At 35.1% G+C, this 13,703-nt stretch overlaps 2 protein-coding genes across 7 annotated transcripts in view; one reads left to right on the top strand and one right to left on the bottom strand.

Annotated features, from left to right (window-relative positions):
- The window catches only part of ZC3H14 (zinc finger CCCH-type containing 14), a 36,669-nt gene extending 34,448 nt beyond the window's left edge, over nt 1-2,221 (top strand). For both annotated transcript variants that reach the window (XM_034418290.2, XM_034418291.3), the window contains exons 15-17: nt 482-576; nt 1,603-1,709; nt 1,939-2,221. In XM_034418290.2, the coding sequence (XP_034274181.1) occupies nt 482-576; nt 1,603-1,709; nt 1,939-1,945 (209 nt within the window). In that variant the 3' untranslated portion in view covers nt 1,946-2,221. The remainder of the gene's footprint in view (nt 1-481; nt 577-1,602; nt 1,710-1,938) is intronic.
- A 6,891-nt stretch (nt 2,222-9,112) lies between these two features.
- EML5 (EMAP like 5) overlaps nt 9,113-13,703 on the bottom strand; it is a 103,356-nt gene continuing 98,765 nt past the window's right edge. For all 5 annotated transcript variants that reach the window (XM_034418293.2, XM_060687350.2, XM_060687349.2 and 2 more), the window contains one exon: nt 9,113-13,274. In XM_034418293.2, coding sequence (XP_034274184.2) covers nt 13,238-13,274 — 37 coding nt within the window. In that variant the 3' untranslated portion in view covers nt 9,113-13,237. The remainder of the gene's footprint in view (nt 13,275-13,703) is intronic.

The raw sequence follows: 13,703 nt of genomic DNA, 5'->3' as shown, positions 1-13,703 counted from the left end.
TCCAGTTCCAATGCCTTGCTCATCATAACTTGGGATAGGGCATTCATGGGAGCCCCTTTCTTCATTTCTGCAGTGTGATGAGGCCAGCTTCAGTCCTCAGCAAGAATTGCTATCTGTATGCATAGAATTCCCCCCTTTCTAAAGCAATCTTGGGCACAGCATTACTCATGCCACTCTTTCTCATGACTTACTCATAAAACTGGCAGGAAACCTATTGTTTTTTACTTTTTGGAAAACACAGCTGTGCCTATTGAATTCCATAATGACCTCGTACCTTGCCAGTGACTAGGTCAAAATTCAGCAACTTCAGCTGTGGGATCTTCCATAATTATACATTGGGAATAGTAAGAGCCACCAATTAAAATTACATACAGTACATATATGGCAATACTCGCAATTCTTTAATTAAATATTTAATTAAATACCAAATTTTGGAATAATTTGGGAATAGCTGTTTCTTTCTCATTAATTGGTTTAACAGTTTCAGCTCCAGCCCCACCAGCATCTTCGACTAGCCAGCTTTGCCGCTTTTTCCCTGCGTGTAAGAAAATGGAATGTCCTTTTTACCATCCCAAAGTAAGTATCATAGATTGAGTTATATATCTATGCAGAGAAAATTTGGAAACACAGGCTGAAATTGAAGTATCTGCTGTTTTCTCTTAGTACTTTTACTTTGAACCCAGGGCATTATATATAAAATAGGATATTTAGTACTGAGTGAGTGAGTGTGAGTATGTGTGTGTGTACATGTCTCTTGTCTGCACATGTGTGTGAGAATCTGAAAGGAATAGATGGGGCAATGAAGAAAAATGGATGATGAAATTTGAGAAGGGAAGAATGATCCAAACAGAAGACAAATGGACAATGTGCACATAAGACATGAAATACACAAAACAAAGCAATGTGTGGAGAGAGGAAAGTTATGCTGGTGGTGATGAAAGATATATTAAGTATGGAAAAGAGAAGAGACACATGAAACATTAGTCTGTGTATTAAGGTCTTAAGTTTACAGATTATATATAATATGGGGGATTTTGGTAATGAAGGCTGGAATCTGTAAAGTAGAAATCGGCACCAGCACCAGGAAACCAAGGTGGTATTCTGTGTTTAGAAAAACTGGCAAATGTAATAAGCAATAGCAATTTGTTAGCTTGTAACATCCTACGCAAAATTTCTCATGTTTGGTATTCTGTTATTCTACAGGATCTTTCCTTTAAGACAATGTATTTCCCATAAAATTTATATTTTTCAAATTCAGCATTTTGTTACTTCTAGTAGTACAATTTTATGTTAAACTCTAGGATAAAGCTTTTGCATATTAGTATTTGCAGCTTCGGTGATGGCTTTTGCATGTGAATGCACAATCAGTGATGCCACAAATAGAAGTTTGCATCAAATGCATTTTTTATCTAACCTAGGAGTTAACTCTAAAAAAAAAACAGTCATAGAAATTTTCCAACTTTGGTTCAGTTGGCTCAGTTTAGATACTTGAATGATCCCTTTGAGGAATTGCATAATTTTGAAGAAAAAGCATACACTAAATAAAATAAGCCAAATTCAATACTTGCAAGCAGTTTTTAAGCCTTTCATTTATCTTGTTAGCACTGCAGGTTTAACACACACTGTACCAGAGTGGATTGCACATACTACCACCCTTCTGTTTCTGTACCACCACGTCATGCCTTGAAATGGACTCGAACACAAACTAGGTAACTAATTCTTTTTACTATCTGTAATTACATGTCTTCATAGAACATGAAAATGTACAGTCAGGCATAAAACCTGTGTAAGTACAGTTCTTTATTGTTTGCTGAACAATGTGTATATTGAAACAATGTGTATGTGTGAAACTCAGTTTTGACACATTTGAAAGATGATTTTTAGAGAATACCATTTAAATGAGAGAATGCTTGCTAATTTTCTGTATTTATCTTTCAGTGAATAATTCAGAGATCGCCATTCTAATTTTCCACATTGTACTATGGTGGTGGCAGGATGCTGGCTGATGGTAAAAGAGGCTGTAAAAATTTACCACCTACTCCGGGCTTTGAATATGTATTGTTTCATAAAATGAAATTGATTACACACTTGAAATATGTAATTTTCAACTGTTGTATATTTAATAACTGGTTTTACATATTTTTACTGTAAAATTGTCTGTAGGAAAGAGGAAATTTGCTTTAATCCTTAATTAAAATACCAAGACAAGCATTTTGTTCTACACGTTGGCCTATTGTCTTTTTTTACTACTGAAAAAGTAGACTTTTCCTTGAAAAATAGGTCATAAACTATCTAGAATAGCTCATACATGCTCTTAGAAGAATGCCTTTTCTTGAAAGTTCTCTTTTCATATGAAATGACAGGCACCATTCTCTCACCACAAACTCTTCTTTTGACTTTCCATTTCTTAATGACTATATTCCTATAATTCCTTAACTATATGACTATATAATTAGATCCCAAGTTGCCATAAGCAGGGGGATCAGAAATCACACCTCGCAGCTGCACCAAGGAATTTATTCCTCAGTCATAACAAGATGCATTCTGGCTGAGCAAGTCAAGGCCATCTCCATGGATACCAGCAATGCCTGGAAGGGAGTGACTTCTGCAACCTGCGAAATTACCTCATTGGAGAATGTGACCGGGTGACTGGGGGGAGTGGGAAACAGGGTCAGAGGCAAGGCGTGAAGGGGGTGAAGTCAGTTGGCTTCACCTACATAATGCTGACATGGTGCTCCTAATAAGACTGGATTTTTATTGTCAGATGGCTTGAGACTCTTAATTGCGTTAAGGCAATTAAGGAACCCTGATACTTCTGACTTTTCATTTCTTAACTTAATGACTATATTCAAAACAGAAATCAGTATGGAAGCTAAAAGCAACCCTCTTTCTCATGAAACTATATTTCAGATCAGGAATTAAAACTGGACTATAGTCCTATGGATGCTGATTAGCGTACATTTAAAGTGACAAAGTTATTCTAAGTCTAAGGTATTCCAGGGACTGTGTGATGCAGATTGTCATTCACTAATGGTATAGAAAAGGCTCCAACCTTGATAATAGCAATTAGTATAACTCATTGCTTGCCCTTCTTTAAAAAAAAAAAAGAAGAAGCTCTATCCAGTCTCCTAAAGGATCCCCAAGTCCCAAATTGGCATATTGTAGCCTTTGATATGGTACAAAATACTCCCAATTAGTTGTAGTTATCTTAGGGGAAGCGTTAACAGAAGGTGATTTGTTGCAGAGGCTGTGGGAGCACACAGTCCTCCAGGCAATTGTATTCCCTTAGCTGCAATTTATCAAGAGCTCTGTTGCATCCATACTCAGTTTTAGACATTGGTAAAATGAATGATAATTCCCAGGAAAGTTGCAACATGATAAGGCCACTATAAAGGTACACATTCTATCAGGCTTATATAGCATTAGAAAGTACACTTAGAAGTTTATGAAACCTCACCAGCCAAAATTCTGTTGGGCTCTTTGGTTATAGCATTAAAAGATTAAATGGTAACAATGTGTTTTAAATTACATCCATTTTACCTTTTATTGGGTCAGGGCATTGTGTGACACTGTATTGTGTACCTTGTGTTCAATTGTTACTACCTAAGTGTGAGATAGTTATTTTTTAATCTGTTTCTAAAAATAATTTGGGTTTTTAATTATTCTAAGCTGTCCAGTCAATTAGATGATAATTAAACATGAGTTTGAAGAACTCTACCCTATAAAAAGCCTGTGGTTACTACTATTGAGTAGCATCAAAAGTTTGTAGATCTAAATCATATCCTAGTTAAAAGAGCTATCCATAGACCTCAGAAAAAAATTGTGAACATGTGTGAGGCTGAAAAGGGTCACAAAATCATTATCATATATTCTGGTTCCACTATTAAGCAGATAATATATAAATGAAGAAAATATTATACCATTGTTACATGTTCCAATAGGTGTCCAATACAATCCACCCTAACAGCAAGATGTACAATATTCTGGGAAAGTTGTAAGAGTGCTCCAGATTAATGTCAAAAATTTGCAGGCCACTATAAAAACAAGCCCTGAAAAAGAATAATGTTCCTTGGAGGATACCAAGGAGGAAATTACTGCTTTTCACTACTTGTTTTAAGCACATGTGTCTGATTGTGCAAGGCTGTGGAACAACAAGATTGTTTTTGCATCAATGAGAAATTGATGTTTGAAAAAAAAAATACATTTTAACAAAAGAACCTCACCTGACTCATGAAGCATAGTAATGGGAATATCATGATTTGAGGCTGCTTTGCAGCCATAGGAATCAGATAATTCATAGTTGATGAGCTAATAATTTTGGGACCATATCAACAAAATGTACAAATGAAGCCAAACAGAAATTTAAGCAAATGTGGATCATGCAGCACAACTGAAATTCTACACACACAAATCTATGACAGAATAGCTGAATCAGAAGACGTTTTCTTTATTGGAATGGTTGTCAAAAGCCCTGATTTTAATCTATTGCACTGTTACATTAAGGTCTGAAGCAAGCAGTGCAAGACAGCCCAAAAATAACAACTTGAAGAAGTTGTATGTATTTCTATGCCAATGTGCAGAATTTACTAAGAGATTCAGAAAATGTTTTGTTGACTCACTGCTCCTGAAGTATATGTTACCAATTACTATAAAAAAAAATCCAGCAAAGGTAGTGAAAGTTGAATATGTTCAATAAAACATTCTACAAAGTTTTATAACAATGCCCCTCACAAAAATATTTTTGTGTGTGTTACTAATTTAACTTGTGTTACTAATTAACTATTAATGTGATTTATATGGAGTTCAAATCACACTGTAGATAACATCTCTACAGGCTTATGGATAAGTTTAAAGGGTTCACAAAGCTGCTTTCTCCATTATATAGTACCACATTATGATCATTTTATCTTGCCTCTTCCTATGGAAACAATAATCCAATTTCAGATAAAAATATTTCTCAACTTTTAATTGCATTGCCTACCATTTCATATTCTTGATCTAAAATACCTTTAATGAATATAAGGCTGCCCATTCTATTGGCTCTGTACAAGTTACTTGAAAGTTTTAAAACAGAGCCACAAATGCTTACTATGAGCAGATGAGAAAGAGATCATCTCTTTTCATATTCTCTACAGCTAAGATTTTAAAAAAAATATAAACTAAGCATATTTCACACCAGTTTATTTAGTTACCAACCACATTTTACCTTGCCAGTTGTTAACAGTGTTTTCTTCCTTTTTTACAGTGGTTTGCATTGCTTGACAATTTTATTTGGCTCACCCATTTTTACACTTGACCTGATTCTTAAAAATAGATGAGTAACTATTAACTCTGATTATCAAGGATTGTGCAAGGTTGCTTGCTGTGTAGTTAATATTTATTTATTTACCAGGCTTATATCCTCCTGCAATTGTAGGATTCTGCAGTTCACAAAATAAGAATGTACAACAAAGTATAAAACATAACATACATCAAATAAGACTGCAACAATGTTGTATTTTCTCCATTCTTCCATGAAAGCTAAATTAGTAATTTTGGACAAATAGCAAATGCTATCAAATAGAGTATAAGAAAACATTCAGTAAGTGATAGGTTTTACAACAGTGCACCTCACAATCTATTTAATTCCATACACAGAACCATGAGTCAATTTAAATTTAAGTACCAATTAAAAGTTACCTCCTTTTGGATATAATCCCAAATTGAGCTTCTGTGTGGAAGATAGAAGCAGTAAGTAAATAAATTTTGCATTTAACCCACTGATAGTTCTGTTTAGATCATTACAATTGTTCCAGGACTCAAAGGATGACAGTACAATGGGATATTTACGGTAAAATAAAAACAATCTTGAAAGTGTGGAGAGCATTGATAGCGTCAAGACATTTTTAAAATCTACTCTGTACATGATTTAATGCAAGTTTGGGATTTAATTTTTAAAAATAGGTCACAAAATTCTTAACATATTGAATAATATTCATGGCCAGTTTGGATCCAATTTGAAATTTTGGAACTAAAACGAAGGTTCTCAAGAAAGCTGAATGCTGTGTTTGATGTATTTCAGTATTACCAAAAGACATTTTGAAACATGTATATTTGGTATAATACATATATTGCACTTCATACTGTCTTTGAGCAATTTTAATTAGAATTATGTATTTTGAAAAGTTAAAGGATGACTCATTACTACTATATAAATTTTTAAAGACTGGTCTCCCTACTTGCAACAGCTTTCCGTTAGTAGCAAAGGTATATTTTCTTAGTGATTATAAAAGTTCCAAATCTCTTAGAAGTGGAAAACGTTGTAGGGTTGGAAGGTGCTGTGCAGGCCCACTAAGTCCAACTTCCTTATGGAATGGAAGACTGGAATCCAAATTGAAGCATCACTGACAGATGGCTAATAGTGACGTGAATGGGAACTATCATCTTGGTAATTGTTTCTAGTTCAGATTGGCTTCATATTTAGAAAGTTTATCCATTAACAATGCATTGGAATTTGCCTTCCTGTAATTTGATTTTTTTAAAAAATTCATCTCCATTCTGGAACAATAAGTAATAAGTCTTGGTTTATTGTAAACAAGGTTTTTCAAGTGTTCTAAGAATGTTACATATTCTGCCTCAGTTTTGTTTTGTCAAAGCTAAAAATTCCAGTAATCACTTCCTATTCCAATAACAAGTACTGTTGCCAAACCAGGAATTTCCCCAATCCAGTGTACATTTTATTTCTATTTCTATTATTTCTATTTGGTTGTTATTTTCAGCTAAATGATCAAGATCTTGTTGAATTCTACTTCTTGAGATTTGTGCCATCATTAAATTTAATGAGCATTCTTTAAATTTCTCTTTGCAAGACATTTATAAAAACGTGAAAACACAGGATTGTAGACTGAAATTTGTGACATCCCTCTTGAAATTTCATTCTAGTTTGATGAGGAAACATTAATGCTCAGAGCACCCTCCGCTTATGTATTCACACAATTGTTATGCTATTCATCTCACAGTAACTTGCTAATCAACATCTCATGGGGCACTTCGTCAAAAAGTTTAATGAGACAAAAACTCATTACATCTGCAGTATACCGATAACAACTGAACTAACAATTTACCCAGTCAAAAAATAATGGGACAAATTCAGTCTGAAAACAATTATTATGACAAAATCATGCTGGTTAAAATTACCAGAGTTTACAGATATCTTCAAATTGGTCTTTTTAGAATCTGTTCTAGAATCTCCCAAGGTGTCACATTGATTTTTAGTTACCTGCATCTTCCTCCCCTCCTCCCATACATCAGTTTTCAAAGATAGGCATAAAAACTAGCCTCCATTTGTTTGAAACTCCTACTCTCCAGGTGTTTTCAAAGATAATATGTAACATCAACAAGCTCTTTCAGTACCAAGGGATCTAATTTATCTGGTCCTAGAGTTTTATGTTAGTTCATAATATATTCCCTGCTGATATTTTTATCAGTTTCAAAACTTCAGTTCTGTTCATTCATTCATTCATTCTTCCCTTCACAATTGCCTGGTGAAACACAAATTCACTTATTGGAAAAGACTGAACTTAGGTAGTTTCTCTTTGATAATCTCCACTGAGCCGCTGGTATATTTGTTTTCCCTTGTATTTCCCTTATATTCCCTGAAGAAGACGTTTTTGTTCTTGGCATATTTCACTAACCTAAACTCAGATACTGAGTAAAGTCCACATAATTAAAAATCCCCATCTTTACTACTTCAACTTGCAATTTGAAAGATGTGTGCATTTGTTTTTGGAAAACGTTTGTCTCCTGGTTGGGTAGGCAGTAACAGATATCATCAATTCTTCCATTTAGCTTTAATTCTGATAATCTCTATAGTAACGCCAAATTTATTTACAGTACTTGGATTCTGGGGCATTTGTAATATACAGTGTGACTTTCTTCTGCTTGGGGACATATTCCATCTTTTAATTATAAACTTTATATACTTATAAAATCAGTATCCCTAAAGGTGCACAAATAGTTGCTAGGGAATTCATAAACTCTGGGCAGGGAGTTAGCTTCAAGGGATAAACTGTTTATCTGTGAAACAAAAGGCTGTGATCCAGCCAAACCTTCATTTTTTTCAAGATTGGATATTTCTTTCTAGCAAAAGTTGCTTCCTATGGCTTCTTAATTCTCCCACCCCAATTCTTTAGATCTGTGATGGTGAACCTATGGCACGCATGCTAGAGGTGGCACGCAGTGCCCTCTCTGATGGCACATGGGTTGTTGCCAGCCAGCTAGTCTTGAGATCTCTGCCACGCATGTGCGGGAGTGGGGCGCATGTGTGGAGGGCCACACGCAAATGGGGGGACAGGGCACATGCAGGGGAATGCTTGCATGTGTAGGGGGCTGCGCACATACGTGGGGCGGGGCATATGCACTGGGCCACTTGCACATTGCATTTTGGGGGTCTGGCCATGCATGCGAGCGCTTTGGGTACTCAGTCCAGAAAAGGTTAGCCATCACTGCTTTAGACACATCTCTTCCTACAAGGATTTTTACACCTGTTAAGAAAAACATGACAATGCATCTTGAATAGATAAGTATTGGTCACTGGACAGTCTAGTTACCACTACAAATAGGAGACTCAAACTTTTATTTTTTGTATGTTCGCCTGATAGAAAATAGAATGGTTGAATGAAATGAATATTATACTTGTCTGGCAGTAAAATATTTATGATCTAGTCTTTCATTTTATCAATAAAGGAGAATATTAGTAGCTCAGAGTTGAAATGTGGGGTCCTTGGTGCTCTCTGAGCTTGGTTGTTATTTTATATCAGTATGACATTTTCACCCATAATTATACTTTGTAATTTGCTTGTCTTATAGGATGTTGACCACAGCCATAGCAATTGTCTCCACATTACTCAGTCTTTGTTAGCAAAAATTAATAGTCAACATTTACTATATTCAGGGTTTACAGATATGTAATGTAATATGTGTAGTGACTTGGATGGAAATTTTCAAGCTACTTTTTATATGCCATTAAGAGCTTTTCTCACTAGCAACAAACTTTCAACAATAAAGGGGAATACCTACCTTACTGTTAAAAAGAAAGGATTTAAATAAACTGATAAAATCTTTCCATCTCATGTCATATTAAACTCAACCACAAACGAACATAAGTTTATTTAAAGCTGTTTATAGGGTACCCAGGGTAAGAAATGCAGTTTCACAGTCAAGAAATATATCTTAAAATAATCCATTGGCATAGTTCAACATATTAAATGGGAGTATAATTTTTTACCCCAGGAATACTGTAACAGTCCTCTATGGTTCATATGAAGCTGGTTTTAAAACCAATTCATTTTCTAAACCAGGTTGTAATATGGCATACGCCTGATGCCCCACCCTCCATCTCACCCTAAAACTTACACAATTCATCATTGTAATAGATTCCTTAGTGTTCTCTATGCAATAATATATGCAGAAATTTGAAAAATACATAATAAACATTACATTGCATTCTTCCTAAATGCAACAGTCTCTTTTTACTACAGAGTAGTAATAATTTCCTCTTACAGAAGAAGGAAATATCCAACTTATAGCACCTATTAAACATTTCAGGAAAACACTGGGAAGGTTATATATGCATTAGCCAAGAAAACATGCAAATTAGTCCTAACTGAACCATTAAAGCATGCTTCTTGGTTTATCCTCTAGTATCTTTTAGTATTAAAAATATACATTTCAAAACCAAGGTTTACATCTAGGACTCAAAAAAATAAGAACACTTGGATTTGGTTTGCTCATTTCACAGTGACTGGATAAACCAAGATAGGAGGAAGCAAAGCCTAGAATAAAAAACATTTATACAAAGAATCGTCTATCATTTTCAGGGTTATACATATAGGCTGAAGTTCATAGGTTCAGGTATTCATGACACATTGCAGAACATTTTCAGGTCAAAATTCGCAAACAAACGAATCACTAGAAATTGAATTTCTTGCAATGATCCCACTGTTAAGATTGGAAATTGTCATATTTAGGCTTTGTATGGCTTCGGTGTACCTTATGTCATTAAAATTGCATGATTATGTTTGGGAAAGGTAAACCTTGTACATGATTATACAGGAATCAAAATAAAAACCTTCAAATATATGTGGAATGTTAGTGTAGAAGGGAAAGGGGAGTAAATTAGTTTACTCTTTCTTAATAGCTAACTCCTTAAGAGGGAGGATTTGTGGTCTCTTTAAATTGTAACACACACAAAAAATGCATGTTTAGTTTCATCAAACTCCGTTTAGTGAAAGGACTGGTATTTTGAAGGCTGTGGTTGGGTAATATAATACAACGCTCTTCTCCCAAAAGGCAAGAGCAGTCACAAAATCCTAAACCACAAGTACAGCTTCTACAGCTAGAATCGTGTTGTTTTTCCTCTTGTGTTTGGAATATCCATGGATTCCCCTCCCCTGAAAGCATATTTGAAGAGATGCACTAGTAAACTGAGTTTCTATCCAGCATGTTCCCGAACTCAGTTGAACTACCACAATGCACTCTACAAGGGTGTGCCTTTGAAAATCACTCAGAAGCTACAGCTTCCAGAATGTAGTGTGGCACAAGAGGTGATAGATATTTCATAGTATGCACATTATGTCCCCACTACTTTTTGAACAACACTAGTTACCCATTGGCCTTGGGGTGCAATTTATTGTGCTGTTTATCACCAAATAAAACTCATAGGGTCTGTGATTCAAGGAAATGCCTTTTTCTCTCAGTTGGGAGAAGTTAGATTGTAGTCATGGCAGCCACCCTTAAAACTCCTCAAACCTTGGAGATTCCCACTTTGATTGGTTCTTTACACAATTAAAAGAAAATGACTATGTTGTTTTTCATCAGATGGAGAAGGATTGCTGAAAAACTCATAAAAGGAAAAGGCTTGCAGTGAGTTTACTATTTACTATTATCAAAAAACCCATGCAAATAAGCAATAATAACATACACTTGTGGTGGGTGAGTTGTGTGTGTGCATTTGAGTCAGTTTTGACTCTGGACAACTGCCAGAACTAGTCCCTGCAGTTTCTTCACAAGGTTTTTCAGAAGTCGTTTGCCATGGCCTATTTCTGAGGGCTGAGAGAAAATGTCTAGTCCAAGGTCTCTCACCTGGCTTTGTGCCTCAAGTGGAACTAGAACTCACAGTTTCCTGGTTTCTAGCCTGTTGCCTTAACCACTACACCAAACTGGCTTCCATTTAGGGCACACAAAAAAAAAAGTGGATGAGGAACCCTCGGCATGCTATGGAAAGCAGGTACAATGCTTGGGTTGACTGACATTATGGAACCCCAAATTAAAACTTATTATCTGTAATTTGAAGGTATAAATTGAGAATATATTGTTGTAGGTACCTATGGCCTCCACTCTTCTCAGTATTATTATATATGCTTTCAAGTATTCAAACAGGGAAAGAGAATTCTTATTTAAGTAATCAAGTTCATTTAGATGCCATGTTATCTGGGATGCTCTGTACTGAACATTAAACATAAAGGAAACTCTTCTGGAATCCCAGATTAGCTAAATGTGTAAATATCCTGACATGTGTTAGGCATCTGATTCTTTTTATGATGGCAATTCTGGATCATTAACTCACCTAATATTTGTTTTTTTCAATTGCCTGAAGGTATATTTTGGTTCGGAATTCTTGGTAATATAGTTTTCATTACTTTGTAAATGACTTTGGGATTTTTGAAATGAGAAATGGTATGCAGTTTTTTTTTATTTAAAAAAAATAAGAATTGTGAAGGGGAGGTGTAGAAACTTTCTTTGCTGTTTTTTTATATAAAACACTTTTAACTGACCAATTGACAGGGCAGGTGTGCTTCTAGTTTTACTTCTTAAAATGAATATTATTGTTTCAAAGTCAGACAATAAAAATCTATTTTACAATGGAATCCATTTTCACAGAGAAGACTTAATTCTCCCCTGATAGGAAGGATTTATAGTCACAGAAATGTTTTGGTTCTCATTTGCCAATGTTTTCAGCCTACATGATTATGCTGAAGTTATATTTTGATTCCAAAACAGAAGTTTTTTAAAATCCCTTAATTAACTACTTTGTAATTTTTCTATTGACAGGTACATTTTCATTCAGAAACAATCACGAATGTGTTCTGAGGGTAAAAATGATGGGAACATGCATGTATGAACTGGTTCTGAATTGAAGAATAAGAAATTTAACTATTCTTATTTCTTCTGTTTAAAAAACACTATAAAATACAATTGAATTACTGATTTCACTTTGCATTTACAAAGTTTTCATCCAGAAATGCAAGGAATATGGAAGAAATAATTCCTATTGCTATTGATTTTTTTTTCTTTGCAACTGTTGACAGTCAATACCTTCCATATACCTGAACACTAAAATGAACTCAATCCTGTTTTGTTCAGCATTGCTTTGCAAACAAGCACTTGCTCATTCACTGAAAACACATTTATTCACAAGGCAAAAAACGGAGTTAGATCTTCTAGGTTTTGGGCAAGGCACTCAAAATGTGAGCAAATGTGATTCTGCTCACAGAATTTATGTAATGCTCAAATGATACAAAAACAGTAAATCTGCGTTGAAGAATGGGCTCCTACAGGTCTACCTGCAGTCACCCAATAGAATTACAATTCAGGCTTCAAAATCAATACAATTATGTAGGTCCTGGAAGCTAAAAATTCTTAAGGGGTGGGTGGGTTGATTGGTTGAAAGTTGGGAAACTAAGCGAATCTTTTTGAGGTCCACTCTTTTTTTTTAAATTTTATTTTCACTTTAAAAAAAAGTTTTAAGACCAGCACAATAGTTTGCTTTTCAGTAATAAAATAAGAATTCATCTGATGATTATTAGTACCCAGTATTTAAACATCCATGATGAAAGTAAATGCATCAATATACTGTACAGATTTAGATCAGAAATAATATATCTTGAGTATAAGCCACAATTTTATTGGGGCATTGTAGACTGAGCCCAAACTCCTTCTTTATCGAAGTATTTCAATATCTGGCAGTGAGTGGGAAAGAGATATAGGCTATCCGATATGCTAGAAATATGATTAATTTCAAAATATTTGTAGTAGTTCATGCTTCTGATAGACTCTAGTCAGACAGACAGATCACTACCTGTCTTTATCAGCACCATTTCTTGAAGCATGAGGGGCACTGGAGAATTCTCTTTGCAGCCGTTGTGCGCTAGTAACTTCATGTCCCAATCCCATCCACTGGAGAAGGTCTCCATGTCTATTAATGAGGCATATGGACACATTTCCAGACAAATATACTAGGTTTTTAAACAGAAGGGAAGGAAAAAAGAATAAGACATGTTAAGGATTAATGAGTTTCAAAAGGGAAAATGTTAGTTCAAAATACCCTATTTTTCACAGTATAAGACACACTTTTTTCCCTCCTGAAAGAGGCTGAAAATTTGGGTAAGTCTTATACTCTGAATGTAGCTTTTTGAAGCTTTTTTCAGCCCTAATGAGTGAAGCAATCTCCGCTTCCCTGCTTTGCCTGCTCCCTCCGAGTCTCAGCTGTGAAGCTTTTTTTCAGCCCTAAGGAGGCGCTAGCGAGTGAAGCGATCTCCGTGGTTTGCCTGCTTTTCTCATTGCTTCTCTCTCCAAAGATCACTTGTGCTTTAGAAGCTGTTTTTTATCCCCAAGCAGGGAATAAAAACCAGCAAACTATTGTGCTGAAGCTGACCAGACTAAGG

This window comes from Pantherophis guttatus, chromosome 1 (genome assembly GCF_059756535.1).
Source record: "Pantherophis guttatus breed Tessera chromosome 1, ASM5975653v1, whole genome shotgun sequence".
Lineage (NCBI taxonomy): Eukaryota > Metazoa > Chordata > Lepidosauria > Squamata > Colubridae > Pantherophis > Pantherophis guttatus.
Note: the sequence above shows the minus strand (reverse complement) of the source record. Positions and strands in the feature narration are given on the sequence as shown.